This window comes from Heptranchias perlo, chromosome 25, assembly GCF_035084215.1.
Source record: "Heptranchias perlo isolate sHepPer1 chromosome 25, sHepPer1.hap1, whole genome shotgun sequence".
Lineage (NCBI taxonomy): Eukaryota > Metazoa > Chordata > Chondrichthyes > Hexanchiformes > Hexanchidae > Heptranchias > Heptranchias perlo.
In genome coordinates this window covers 11,263,971-11,279,576 of record NC_090349.1, presented here as the reverse complement: position 1 = coordinate 11,279,576, position 15,606 = coordinate 11,263,971, and the positions used below count along the sequence as shown (strand labels likewise).

Sequence of the window (15,606 nt, the reverse complement as noted above, 5' to 3'; positions counted from 1 at the left end):
ACAGGTAGATAGCACAAAGACCAAAGTAATGGATTGGGGAAAAAAAAGCCACCTAACTACGAGGGAATGAGGATGAAGATAAACTGGAGATAAATATTGCCAAAGAGGTAAAACAACAATGGGCAATATTTAAAGATCAATAGAATTCAGGAGAAATACAATCTAATAAGAAATAAGAACTAGCCAAGAATGAGTTGCCATAGATAAATAAAGAGATGAGGATAACACTGAATCTAAAGAAAAAGGCATAAATGAATTGGGACAAATTTATCTCAATACCATTTATCACGACATACACCCTCGATAAATGGTGTTGAAATAGCTGAGGATGAAGCTGAAAGAGACCTTGGAGTCTTAGTAGACTTGACACTATACAAGTCCAACCGGTGCTGAGCAGCAATCAACAAAACCAATAAAATGCTGATGAATTCTACTGTTTTGGCCGTGTACAAGTCAGAGGAAGTCGACATCAAACTGTATGGTGCACTGGTCAGACCGCAACTTGAGTGTACTGCGTCCAGTTCTGATCGCCAAGAAGCAAGAAAGCGATTCAAAAGCTGGAGGCAGTGCAGAGTAGAACCAGGAGGCTGATCTTCAGTGTCTGGGGTCTGAGTTATGAGGAAAGACTGGGGCTTTTCAGCCTGGAAAGGAGGTGTCTGAGGGGTGACCTTATAAAAGGTGTATAAGAATGTTAAGGGTATAGAAAAAATTAACCCGAGATATTACTTTAAATTAAATATGGGAGTTGTTTTCTTATATTGATTCTAGGGATGTGAGCATCACTGGCAAGGCCAGCATTTGTTGCCCATCCCAGTTGCCCTTAAGGTGGTGGTGAGCTTTCTTGAACCACTGCAGTCCATGTGGGTGAAGGTGTTCCCACAGTGCTGTTAGGTAAGGAGTTCCAGGATTTTGAGACAGAAACAATATATGGGAATAGAACAAGGGGATACAGATTCAAAATAGTATCAAAAAGGTAATGTTAGGACTGATGATATTACACACACACACAGCAAGATGTGGAATGAATTTCCAGATAGAGTAATGGAGCCAAAAACTTGGAATTATTTAAGAACAATTAGATGCTACACAGAGGGCATGTTAAAATCTCCCTGGGTGGATGAATGAAGGTGGACCAAATGGTTTTCCTCATCTGTAACAGTCTTATGATCCTACCCTAGTCTTCTGCTTAATCCTGCTCAAATTGACCACTGGGAAATGCACAAGAACGCTGATGGGCAGTACAGACTCACTCGCTAGATACCTTAACCCCCCCACCCACAACGACTGCAGTCAAGATTGGTCACTTGATGCGAAGTGGAATGATGGGCACAAAAGCTGCTCCTTCCATTCGGTGATGTAACAGGTTAAAACCGCCCCCCCGCCCCCCCACCCCCCCACAATGGGACAGCGCAGCTTCAAGTGAAACCGCATCTTGGAAAGCAAACCTATCACAGCTGAACCTTCTCTCCCACATTGGGAGTATCCCAGGAGCAGACACATTAATTATTCCATCGCTTCCCACTCACTATAAATAGCTGGCCCATTTCGCCTCCGTTTCCAGTACATTTTCTTCACCTGCGCCTCCTCTGGAAGTGCGAAAACACACACATTCCCATAAATAATTTGTTGCCTTTTTCTCATCACCGTCGGGGGTGAGTCATGTCTTATCAAAGGAAGTGCTCATTAACTCAATATGCACATCGCTTAAGAATATCAGCAGGTTTAGTTTTTTGTGAATGTGGCAGAGAAAGAAAAACGTACACAGACTGTTCCTCCCCCGTGCCAGACTCTGATGCATTTCCCGAGGAATTCTCATTAACACCCCCGTCTGCTGCTGCATCTCATTAGTTTCCAGAGGATTTGGAGATTCTGGAGAATTACAGCAGAGACACAATACTTAACGACATTTTGCCTGCAACCATTTTATTATCAGAGACTGAAATGATTATTTTTAACGCAGATAAGCCGATTAAACATGCGGAATGAAACAGAAGAAACTTAATCTTGTGAGGCTGATGCAGGAAGTTTCTGATATCAGATTGAGGGAGAAGAGGAGGCAGATTATCTTCAGGATTAAGTGCAGAGTCAACACTTTCTCCTGGTGCTGAATGGTAAATCTATAGCATCTGAGGTACTTGTGACACGACTTTTTAAAATTCATTCTTGGGTTGTGGGCATCGCTGGCAAGACCAGCATTTATTGCCCATCCAAAGTTGCCCTTGAGAAGGTGGTGGTGAGCCGCCTTCTTGAACCGCTGCAGTCCGTGTGGTAAAGGTGCTGTTTGGTAGGGAGTTCCAGGATTTTGACCCAACGACGATGAAGGAACGGCGATATATTTCCAAGTCAGGATAGTGAGAGACTTGGAGGGGAACTTGCAGGTGATGGTGTTCCCATGCGCCAGATGCCTTTGTCTTTCTAGGTGGTGGAGGTCAGGGGTTTGGGAGGTGCTGTCGAAGAAGCCTTGGCGAGTGCTGCTGTGCATTCTGTGGACAGTACACACTGCAGCCACGGTGCATCTGTGGTGGAAGGAGTGAATGTTTCTAATCAAAGAACTCTATTCCGCAAGCAGCAATTGATGCTAGCTCAATTGTTAATTTTAAATCTGAGATTGATAGATTTTTGTTAACCAAAGGAATTAAAGGATATGAGGGTATATGGAGTTAGCTCACAGATCAGCCATGATCTCACTGAATGGCGGAACAAGCTCAAGGGGCTAAATGGCCTACTCCTGTTCCTATGGATGGTACAATGGGTTGGACACTGACTTTTCACCTCTCAGGCCCGGGCATAAATCCAGCCCAGACCAATGCGACGAAAGTCGTCTCATTCTGTTAGCCGTTAGGGTCCTATCTGAAAGGAGTCTGGGCAATCTCAACCCAGTTCCAAGTGGCAATTTATTCCACAGCAGAAACTGGCAGTAAGTTGGCAGTATCAACAACAACTTGCATTTATATAGCGCCTTTAAGTTAGTAAAACATCCCAAGGTGCTTCACAGGAGCAACTATCAAACAAAATTTTACACCGAGCCACATAAGATATTAGGACAGGTGACCAAAAGGTTGGTCAAAGAGATAGGTTTCAAGGATCGTCTTAAAAGGAGGAGAGGGGTAGAGAGGTGAAGAGGTTTAGGGAGGGAACTCCAGAGCTTAAGGCCTAGGCAGCTGAAGGCACGGCCTCCAATGGTAGAAAATCGGGGAAGCACAAGAGGCCATAATTGGAGGTACTCAGAGATCTTGGAGGGTTGTAGGGCTGGAGGAGGTTACAGAGATAGGGAGGGACGCGGCCATGGAGGGATTGGAAAACAAGGATGAGAATTTTAAAATTGAGGCTTTGCTGGACCGGGGGCCAACGTAGGCCAGCAAGCACAGGGGTGACGGAACTTGTTGAGAGTTAGGATACAGCCAGCAGAGTATTGGATGAGCTCAAGTTTACGGAGGTGGGAGGCTGGCTAGGAGAGCACTGGAATAGTCAAGTCTAGAGGTAAAAAAGGCATGGTTGAGGGTTTCAGCAGATCACTCGAGAGTGTTGTATGGGATAGGCATCCCAAGCAGATGGTCTTGGGTGAAATCCCAGGACTGCCTTTCACTGGGGAAGGGACGGGATGTCGGTTCTCAGCCAAACCATAGAGGGAAGAGGAAGTAGTGCTGGGCAGGCACTCCTCAAAGGATCTGAATATCACAGTCACAAAATGTTTTTAATGATTTGCTCTCATTCTGGCACTTAAAAAGAAGACATTTTGCCATAAATTGTAGGCTTAACCAGAGACCAGTAACAAAACCGTGCACAAAGCTTAGAATTCGACAGCACCTCATTGAATGGAGTTAATGTGCTTCAAATCACAATTAGGATTGCTCTTTCAAGTGCAATCAGTTGAGAAAAATTCTCCTGAGAACTTTCAACATGTGAATATATAAAGATTAGAAAATCAAAGCGGTTTTACTTTCTTTGATTGCCTTGTTCAGTCATTAAATGGCAACCTAGGTTCTTGTGTATTGACAAACACCCTCTCCTATAAAGGCGAACAAATAATCATTCATCAATATTCCTCCTGAAGAACTGCCCAAAATATTTCATTAGTTCTATCAATGTTTGGGTCTAGACAATATCCAGCTTCTGTTGAACTCCACCCTGCTACCATCCGGTTCCCCTGTGGTGTGTTCTCTTTGCCTCGTTTCAGTCACCCGGCCTCGCCCTCTGGTTACACGTGGCACCAATCCCCAACAGTACTTACAAGAGATCACGCATCAGAATGGGCAGCCAGTTCCGCAGGCTTCTGTGATTTGTTTCCCAACTTAAAATCACCAGGGGATCTATACCCGACACATTTCATTACAGTCAAAATCTAAATGTTCATTAGCTGAAAAATAAGAGATGTTGCAGTCAAAGATGATTTGTTTCCATATTAAGATGGATTTGTGAGGAAAATTTTCCTTTGGGACTGAAGAGGATGTCAGAGAAATGTAGTCTGCTCAACACTGAAAAAGAAAGTTGCTAGAAAAGGACACCCCAAGCAATTATAATGTAGTTACAGTTTAGAGAAACACAGATCAGGAAAGAAAGGTAGACAAAGAGACAGAGAGAGGGACACAGGCAAGAGAGAGACAGAGATAAAGGCCAACCAAGAGAAAGTCAATGAGAGAAAGAGATAGAGAGACAGAAAGACAATGAAAATTGAGGGGTGATCTTATTGGGATGTTTAAAATCATGAAGGGATTCGATGGGGTAGATACAGAGAAACTATTTCCTCTGGTAGGGGAATCCAGAACAAGGGGGCAACAATCTTAAAATTAGAGCTATGCCATTTAAAAGTGAAATCAGGAAGCAATTTTCACACAAATAGTAGCGGAAATCTGAAACTTGTTCCCCCAAAAGGCTGTGGATGCTGGGACAATTTTCCAAGACTGAGATTGATACATTTTTGTTGGGTAAGGGTTTCAAGGGCTATGGAACAAAGGCAGGTAAATGGAGTTGAAGTATAGATCACAGAAGGAGACAGAGCACTGGGCACTGGGTTGCTGGTATAGTGCTGAGCCACACTGAGCAACTAGGTCAGGAGCTGGACCATTCCTAGCATCAGGAAAGATCCAACAGCAAAACTCTCACTGGTGTCCCGAGTGAAGCATAGTCTGTGTGTTTAAGTCCACCCATCCAGAGCTACACTTTTTGCCTGAATACAGAGCAGTGTGAAGACAGCAATATAACAATATACAGCAATATAATTTAAGGTGATTGGCAAAAGAACCAAAGGTGACATGAGGAAAAACGTTTTTTACACAGCGAATGGTTAGGATCTGGAATGCACTGCCCGAGGGGGTGGTGGAGGCAGATTCAATCATGGCCTTCAAAAGGCAACTGGATAAGTACTTGAAAGGAAAAAAAATTGCAGGGTTGCGGGGATAAGGTGGGGGAGTGGGACTAGCTGGATTGCTCTTGCATAGAGCCGGCGCGGACTCGATGGGCCGAATGGCCTCCTTCCGTGCTGTAACCTTTCTATGATTCTAACTCAACACTACTGGCTCACACTGCTCTCAGGCATGTTCCAGTGTATGAAGGGATCATAAAAAATGTTACTGTACCAAACATGTCAATATCTGGTGTAAATTGCAATTATTTTGAAACATATTCTGCCTTTCTTCCCTTCCTCACCTTTGCATTCTAGGTTCCCTCATTGGCCAATATTATCCCTCAAACAATACCTAAAAACAGATTATCTAGTCATTGTCACATTGCTGTTTGTGGGATTTTGCTCTGTGCAAATCCGCTGCAACTTTCCTTACATTAAAACAGTGACTCCTCTTCAAAAGTACTTCATTGGCTGTAAAGCGTTATGGGAGATTCTGAGGTCGTGAAAGACACTGTACAAATGCAAGTCTTTCTATTTTTACATTTGGTGCAGAGCCATTCAGACCAAGGCGACCTCAGCTTCGATCTTTGATCCATGTTGGGTTAGCTAATCTTGGCTGGGGCATCAGTGGGCACGACAATTGTGTTTAGTATGAGTGGGCTTGGGGGTGTAAATCAGTTAGGTTTCCCGCTCTGGTCATCTAGTGATCCCTTCTAGAAAATACACGTGTATGGGTATTGTGCAAGGACAGAATCAGCTGCGATGCCCTCTCCATGGTCAAATAGTCTTCCGATACATAATGTTTAGAGGTTCACACTTGAAAAATGGCCACGAGTGAAATGCTGGAGGTCAGCCATGGAACCCAACCCAACAAGAATCAGTGCCCTTAGAGGACAAGGGATCAGGTGAAAAATGAGGGGATAAAGATCCAGATTCAAGATCCTCCCCTCAATGGTTCTGTTGGAGAGAAATCAGTCCACGACCCTCTCCCTCCACCCCGCCCAGTCCTTCTCCAGAAGCACAATCCAATATACCCTCTACTGAGGGTAATGAGAGGTCAGTCAGCATTCAACAGATACTGAAATGATGAGAAACAGACAAAGTGTTCCCGACAGCACTCAGCTCTCCAGTCTACATATTAGGTGTGATTTACGACACATTAGATCATTGCTTAGTTATAAATTTCATTCACAGACTCTTTAATCTGTACAATTCTGCCTCGGGAAGCAAGAGACCGCAGTAAATGATAAGACTTTTCTGCCAATTCATTTTTCAAGGTTATGTTGTCACTACAGAAACTTGAGTGAGCCAGTCTCCATCCTGTATCCCAAGTGTTAAATGGAGGTGCGACAGAACAATCATTCTGCTTGTAGATCTCGACAGCACTTGCTTTCTCAGCAGACACTTCAGACTCGCGCACACATTAGCCTGCCCTTCCTAGCATCTATCTGACGCTGTACAGAACGTAATGAAGGGGATCTGTAAAAATGAGCACAAGTATCCACAACACCATCTCAATTGCAACAATCGAGAGTTAATGCAAAAAGAAATTGCCTTTCACTTCTTGAGGGTTTGTCTGGAATCGAGGCCAAAGGAAGAGCAATGACTCACACTTTGTGCTCAATAATTAAAGGTGGCCCAGCACGGCTAGAACTCCCTTAAGGTCTGGAACGATGGGAACACCTCCTACCCCCGCTCACCTGTTGCATGACCGAGTGGTGGGACACAGTTATAGAGCAATCTCAACTGTGCCTCATGGAGAGTTGTGGAGCAGAGGTCAGGAGCTTTTCCACAGGGAGGTGTGGAAATATGGAAGAACAGTCACCTTAAAGAAAGACTTGCATTTATATAGCGCCTTTCACGACCTCAAGATGTCCCAAAGTAATTTACAGCCAATGAAGTACTTTTCTGAAGTGTAGTCACTGTTGTAATGCAGAAAACATTGTAGACAATTTGCACACAGCAAGATCTCAAACAGCAATAGGATTATTACCAGATAATCTGTTTTGGTGACATTGGTTGAGGGATAAATATTGGCCTGGACACCGGGGAGAACTCCCCTGCTCTTCTTCGAATAGTGCCATGGGATCTTTTATGTCCTGAAGTTTCTGGAGTGGGACTTGAACCCACGACCTTCTGACTTAGAGAGTATTACCACTGAGTCATGGCTGACATCCTTAGGCTACACATCTCCCAGTGGCTGGGGTTAGCACTGAATGACGTCAGTGGAAGCCTGGAAGCAGGCTGTTGCCTTGCTCTCTGGGTTGGGAATTATAAACAATTTTACAACACCAAGTTATAGTCCAACTATTTTATTTGAAATCTACAAGCTTTCAGAGGCTTCCTCCTTCCTCAGGTAAATCGACATACTCTGGGTTGGGGATGGTGGAAGGCGTGGAGAGGTCAGGGAAGGGGCAGGAACCTTAGAAAGAGGGAGAGTCACTGCCAGAAAATGGCCATTACATTCAGGGCACCTTATATTTCTTAATAGTAAGTGCTATTTTTCAGGTGTTAAGTCTCTGTGCAATGCTCTGGATTTTATCCCTTTCCTCTGGACATCCTGCTTCGTCACACAACTTTTGCATCAGCTGAAAAATTATTCCACCTTTAACAAGTTCATCAAGATCCTTTATAAATATCGTGGAAAGCAGAGGACAACAACAACTTGAATTTATACAGCACCTTTAACGTGGTAAAAAGTCCCAAGGCACTTTACAGGAGACAAAATTTGACACAGTCACATTAGGAGATATTAGGACAGGTGCTTCGTCACAGAGGTAGGTTTTAAGCATGTATTAAAGGAGGAGAGAGGGGTGGAGGGGTTTAGGGAGGAAATTCCAAAAGCTTAGTGCAAATAGAAACTCAGGGATTGCCAATGTCACAAGTGGCACCCATGTAATGTCTGGTGTACAGTACATCACAGCAGAGGGGGTGCCCTTTCCTCAGTTTTGGGTGCACTCGTTGGACTCGTCAGTGAAATAGTCCACGTACCATTTTGATGTTCTCCAAATCGCTGTCAGTTGCTGAATCCGAATTTGGGAGCTTTACGCATTTGTGTAACAAGTTGTGCAGGTGGAAGGCCCCGTGGACACACCATTTGCGAACGTGTACGCTTACACGCGGGTAATTTTAGTTTCCTTCCCAAAATAATGAAGAAGCAAAGTACTGGTAGGTGTTGATAATCAGTGTGGGGTACAGTCGGGGAGTTTAAGGCAATCAGGACAGTGCCAGGCAGATTTTACCACAAATAATGGAGAATATATCTCTCCCTAATTTTCTCCCCTATAGGTACCAACTCATACTAAGGTCTAGTTACACAGGTGCGGATTCTCCCGGGTACTGCACCAAAGTGGCCATTCTTTACGTGTGAGCCAAGGCAATGAGCATCAACAAACTATTTGACTGTGAGGACATTGTGACTGAGACCAATCCTGTCCTCATCCGACATCCGCTTATTCACACGTCCCAGCAGCAGGAAGAGTGCTGGCTGAGTTAATCTAAACTAGCAAAGATCGGGAATTGTACCCGGGATCTTCTGGTCTGTATCACTTAGTGCTACAATAGATGACGCCTTCACCCACCAGGCCAATGGCAGATCCAGGGCCGGGGAACTAGGAGTAAGTTACATGCAAGCAAAGGGATATGGGAATAAGTTACTTACAGGCATGGGGATCTTGGACAGCTCCTTCCCAATGCAGTTTTTCATAATGCTCCAGAGGTTAAGGCTGTAATTGGGCTTGTCTGGGATTTGGGTCCGTCTCTTTCTGTTCGGCTTTACCTGTCTGCTCGCTGATGCACTGAAAGCAGCTTGGTGCTGACAGTCAAAAACCTATAAGAAGGATAGCACAACAACCAATGTGAGGTAAAGTACACATAGATAGGAGAGCTTAGAGAAAGCAGAATTACTACTGGGAAGTACAGGGACAGCAGAATTACTACTGGAAAATACAGACAGCAGAATTACTATTTGGAAAATACAGAGATAGCAGAATTACTACTGGGAAATACAGAGATGGCAAAATTACTATTTGGAAAATACAGACAGCAGAATTACTATTTGAAAATAGAGATAGCAGAATTACGATTTGCAAATACAGAGATAGCAGAACTACTACTAGAGAATATAAAGAAAGCATAATTACTATTGGAGTGTAAGAGAAACCAGTACTGATACTGGGGAGTAAAGCAAAAGCAGCATTAATGGAGAGGACAAATGTAACAGCATTACTATTAGAGAGTACAGGGAAAGCAGATTTATTACTGGAGAGTACAGAGACAGAAGCATTATTACTGGAGAGTACAAAGAAAGAAGAATTATCTACTGGAGAGTGCAGAGGAAGATGAAGTACTGCTCATTACAAGCAAATGACTACTGAAGAATAGAAAACAGTATTTCTATGTGAAAGTGTAAGAGCAAGCAACTTTGCGGAAACAGGTACAGTTTTAGATAAAATAACATTACTGCCACAGAGTGCAGACAATACAACATTACTATCACTGGTTAAAGGTAAAGTAACATTACCCACTACTACAGGGTGTGAGTTGCTGGGTTCAGCATCATGATGAAAATGATGGGTTATAATTCAAATTATTAGATGAAGTAAGTTTTAGCCAGCTAGACAGTTTAAAAAAAATGATCTGCTGATTTGGAGAGAATCCTGATTTTTAACACAGCTGATCGATCACAACTCAAACACCTAGCAGCCCTTCAAAAGCATTGAATAAACTGAATAAAGCAGTTAATCATCAATGAGATTAGCAGTGCTGAGTCAGGAACTCACTGACACCAGTATCATAGGGTCAACTTCTCTATGAGACAGTTGCACTGAGAGGTCTGTTACACCAAGAAGCATATTACACAGCGGGGCGGGGGTGTGTAACACTGAGGGGCATATTACAGTGAATGGTAAATTACACTGAGGGGCCGTGTTACACTGAGGGGCATGGGGCGAGTTACAGTGAATGGTAAATTATACAGCAGGGCTGTGTTACAGTGAGAGGCGTGTTACAGTGAGCCGTTTATCCTGTCACACTGTGGGATTTGCCAATCTTCCGCTAACGTTACCCTGGTGGTAATTCCAAGCGGATATCTCCTCTTTGAATTGAAGTGCTGGTGAGTCCAGTGCTTGTTGTGACCAACAGATGCAGCAACAAGCTGATGTTACATTTAGCAATGGCACTTGACTTCCTGGCACATTGAACAGACTTCGACATACACTGATGTCATTTTAAATGGGAAAAATATAATTCTGAAGCTGTGTTCACCACAATTTGTAAATACGGACATGTCAAACATTTGGATTATAGAGGCCCAGCATCAGGAACTCAGAAGCTGGATCAAAGCTTCTGCAAAGGAGCCGATGTCACTGAAATTAAATAATTCCCAAGCGGCTCCCACTTGTGGTCTGTGTCCAGCAGATGTAGAGCGCAAGGTGTGAAATGATTGGGAATTATCCAACCCCACAGCTCCTTAATCAGAGGATTTTGGAAAAGATCGGCACCCTTTCTAGCAGAAGGGTGCAGGGCATGAAATTCATGGAGATGAAAGAGTTGCAAATCGATGAGAGTAGAAGACTGGTGTCAACTATTGAAATTCAGAATACCAGGCAGGGGAAATGGGGAAAACTGTGTGGAGGAGGAAAAAAAAGGAAAAGAAATGAGGAGTTAAAAATTTTCACAAAGGTATCCATGGCTGTGGAATCATAGAACACGCGAAAATCTGGTTATAGAGTGAGGGTACATTATGGGGGAGGGGTGTATGGAATGAGAGGGTGTAAAACTGAGGCTGTGTTACATGGACTTTTTTGTTGTAAAGAAAACCACATTCAGTAGGAACTATTTCCCCGACCTGGTATTCAGAATCCCAATGGTTGACACCAGTCTTCTACTTTCATCGATTTACAGCACTTCAATCTCCATGCATTTCGCACCCTGCACACTTCATCTGCTGGAGATCCACATAGCAAGGACTCAAGCCTGTGCTCATCTGTTGCTTCACGACCAACTAAGGACTACCCTATTTTGCCCGTCGACTTCGATGGAGAGTAAAATCGGATGGGGTGTAAAACGAGGGTGTGCCCCGGACCCGCACGTATCAGAAATCTGGCCGTGTGTGGTGCCATGATTGTACAATCGTTCATTAAAACATGCTCCCAGCTGGGGCGAAGCTCACCACTAGGAGTGTGAAGTTGGAAAGTTATCCCGTTAATGTTTTCAGGGTGTCAGGGACTGTTGCAGTGAAGTGACATTCTGTTACTCACATGGTCCTCCAGGTTCCAGGTTTCCGTATGATCGCTGCTGGTTGCACTGGTATTACTTCCTGTACGCCTGCACACAAACACAAGACGAGATCTAAACATGGAAATGCCAGCATTTCTACAGGGGGCTGATTTTTTAAAAAAAAGAAAATTTGTTCTTGGGATGTGGGCGATACTGGCAAGGCAGCATTTGCTGCCCATCCCTAGTGGCCCTGAGTCAACTACATAGTGTGGGACTGGATCATGCGTAGGCCAGACTCGGTAGGGGTGGCAGGTTCCCTTCCCTGAATGATATTGGTGAACCAGTTGGGTTTTTCTGAGGCAGAAGGTTGTGGGTTCAAGTTTCACTTCAGGGACCTCACCACAAAATCTAGGCTGACACTCAAGTGCAGTACTCAGGGAATGCTGCACTGTCAGAGGTGCCGTCTTTCAGATGAGATGTTAAACCGAGGCCCTGTCTACCCTCTCAGGTGGCACCATTGCAAAGAAATGCAGGGAGTTCTCCTCGTTGTCCTGACCAATATTTAGCCTTCAACACCTAAAAACAGATTATCTGGTCAGTATCTCGTTGCTGTTTGTGGGACCTTGCTGTGAGCAATTTGGCTGCCGCATTACAACAATGCATTCACTTCAAAAGTACTTCATTGGCTGTAAAACATTTTGGGACGTCCTGAGGTCGTGAAAGGCGCAAGTCTTTCCTTTTAAGAGGAAACTAGAAAATAAGCCCCCAAAAGATGAATAACTCTGAAACGACAGCCTGCTGCTATCCAAACGAAAATTGGATGGCAGAGTGGGTAAAGGCATCGCCTGGGGTAGTGCCGGCTACACAGACCGAAAGATTCAGAGGTTCCACTTTGGGTCTGTGATGTAACTAGCTGCTCTCAGCTGCAGCAGCAGGTGCATGGTTACAACTGGTCCTGGGCTAAGAAAAAAATCAGCCGGGTTCCCTGCTTCTGATCATTGCTGAAAAATGGCTTGGGTTTGATTACATTAGGGTTTGTCTGTGATGCTCTCCATGCTTAAATAGCCTACCAACACCCACTGTTTAAGTTTATCCATGATGAATGGCTACTTGGGCACGATACCCAAAAATCATTGGCACTGATTAACTCCTAGCAAGAATCAGTACTTTCAAGAGGGGAAGAAAGAAAATCAGGAAAAGAAAACATTATTCCAACCACATACAACCCCATGGTGGAAGTGGCCATCTAGGAGTCTTAACACTGTGGAGCTTCCCTTTAGTGGCACCTGACTGCCAGCAATTCATCCTGTAACCTGATGCCTTGGTTACGTTGGTCAGTTTGATACTATCGAGGGCCTTGGGTTTGCGTAGAAAAGTTGAGGACTCACATACCAAAGCCTTGGGGGTGCATCAGTCTGGGGACTAGCTTCCTGTGAGCTCATTTTAGTGTCAAGTCCACTGCACAGGTCCAGGAGGGATCCAAGCATCTCTTTCACCAACGGGAGTGGTCTGTGTTTACATTAGTGTGCGCGGATGTGTGCGAGTCGACTCTAGACTCAGAGTAGGAGTTAGGAAACTACAAGGATTATGAGGGATAAAGGGAGAAAAAAAATGTATAAATATAGTGGCAGAGAGAAAGAAAGGAACAGGAGAGCAGCAAAACAGGAAAATAAACAATCCCTCGGAGGCAGGAAGAAATAAAGTTATAGTTTAGCAGGTGTTTTTGCATGAGAGGAGATAAATAAGACAGGTCTCACCATAGCTTAGTGCTGGTTTTTACATTATTCAAAGTACCTGTATTTATTCCCTTTTGATGCCTTCCCACTTACACTCAGCATAAGGAGCACCAGGTATGAGATTGGTTCTTTTCCAGAGTCAAGCTGCATCAGCTATTCCCAACTGTACTCTGGGATGGACGGCACGCTCTGAATTGGACTCTAATGCCCCAACTTCAGAACCTGAAAGAAATGGTGATGGAGTTGTTGAAAAGACAACTCCAGCCTTGTTTATTACTGTGGATGAGCCAGTGATACGTACAGTGTGCTTCACCTTTCCGAGAAGTACTGGTGGGAGGGACTGACCATCTTGCTTGTTTTATGGGAACAGTCACCCGACCTGTTCGTGGCTGCTGCTGAGCTGTGTGACAGAGAATGGTATGGGTGCCAGGTATGTGACAGAGCTCATCAAACTGACTGAGTAAGAGAGGATGAACTCAGCAGGAAGCCACACACTGAACCACTGCCAGCAGTGGGAATTAATGAGAAAAATAGGAAGACAGATTGCAAAGCAAACCAACTGAATGTTGGCCCTCTCCTCTTCCTCATCTACGTGCTAACCCTCGGCAACATCATCCGAAGGCATGGCGTTAGGTTCCACATGTACGCTGATGAATCCCAGCTCTACCTCTCCACCTCGCTCAATCCCTCCGCCACCTCTGTGTTGTTAGACTGCTTGTCTGATATCCATCAGTTAGACATTGGGAAGACTGAAGCGATCATCTTCGGTCTCTGCCACAAACTCCATTCCCTTGCCACCGATTCCATCCCCCTACCCAGCCACTGCCTCAGGTTGAACCAGATTGTTTGCAGCCTCTGCGTCCTATTTGACCTGGAGCTGAGCTTCCGACTACATATCCTCACCATCACCAAGACCGCCTACTTCCAACTCTGTAACATTGCCCCGTCTCTGTTCCTCTCTCAGCCCATCTGCAGCTGAAACCCTCATCCATGCCTTTGTTACCTCTAGACTCGAATATTCCAATGCTCTTCTGACTGGCCTCCCATGTTCCACCCTCTATAAACTTGAGCTCATCCAGAACTCTGTTGCCCATATCCTAACTCGCACCAAGTTCCACTCAATCATCAGCCCCATGCTTGCTGACCTACAATAGCTCCCAGTCCCCAAAAAACTGAAATTTAAAATTCTCATCCTCCTGTTTAAGTCCTTTATGGGCTTGTCCCTCCTTATCTGTGTGACTTCCTCCAGCTCTTTAACCACCACCCCACCTCGAGAATTCATCAATCCTCTGACTCTGGCCTTTTGTATATCCCTTCTCCTTTAGCCCACGATTGGCAACCATGCCTTCAGCTATCTAGACCCCAAGCCCTGGAATTCCCACCCTAAACCCCTCTCTCTTCATTTAAGGCCATCCTTTAAACCCACCTCTTTGACGAAGCTTTCAGTCACCCCTCCTAATATATCCTTCTTTGGCTCAGCATCCATTTTTGCCTGATTACACTCCTGTGAAGTGCCTTGGGATGTTTTTTATGCTAAAAGTGCTATACAAATGCAAGCTGTTGTTGATGAATGACTCTGATGTAACTCAACTGACTGACTGCAACGTTTATTACGATAAGACTTACAGAAACAAGTCACTGAAAATTAACAGCCGAGCCCTTGCACACTCTCAATTTCCAGGATCAACACTCTATTCCCCCAAATCCTTTCCTTTTTTTGGGGTGGGGGGTTGGGGTGATCCTTTTTTTTTTTAAAACAATTGTTTTCTCGTTCTTTCCCCTTACCGAATCTTCCTGTGGCACGCACCATCCCGGCCAATGCTGCTCAGATCTGGCTGCTCGTTAGCCTTTAAGACTAGCCCAGGAACATTGGAAGTCGCTCAAAGTCACTCTGGAAGAACCACAATCTACTCAGACCATCACTTGGGCAGCACGGCTGAGACCGGGAATTTAGCAGGTCTGGAGCAACAAATGCGAACCTCAGGGAGTTTTTGCTCCGACACACTATGCTATCGTGGCGGCCTCAGGACGTCCCAAAGCTTTACAGCCAATACTTTTGAAGTGTAGTCACTGTTGTAATGTAGAAAACACGGCAACCAATTTGCACACAGCAAGGTCCCACAAACAGCAATTAAATAAATGACCAAATAATCTGTTTTCAGGGATGTCAGTTGTGGGTTAATATTGGCCAGGACACCAGGGAGAACTCCTCTGCTCTTCTTCGAAATAATGCTGTGGGATCTTTTACGTCCACCTGAGGGGGCAGATGGGGCCTCGGTCCAACATCTCATCCGAAAGATGGCATCT

General features: G+C 44.6%; 1 protein-coding gene across 8 annotated transcripts in view; it reads right to left on the bottom strand.

Moving 5' to 3' along the window:
• The window catches only part of LOC137342013 (oxysterol-binding protein 2-like), a 286,909-nt gene that overhangs the window by 28,811 nt on the left and 242,492 nt on the right, over positions 1 to 15,606 (bottom strand). For all 8 annotated transcript variants that reach the window (XM_068005597.1, XM_068005599.1, XM_068005598.1 and 5 more), the window contains 2 exons: positions 11,605 to 11,671; positions 9,006 to 9,173 (listed from right to left, as the gene is read on the bottom strand). In XM_068005597.1, coding sequence (XP_067861698.1) covers positions 9,006 to 9,173; positions 11,605 to 11,671 — 235 coding nt within the window. The remainder of the gene's footprint in view (positions 1 to 9,005; positions 9,174 to 11,604; positions 11,672 to 15,606) is intronic.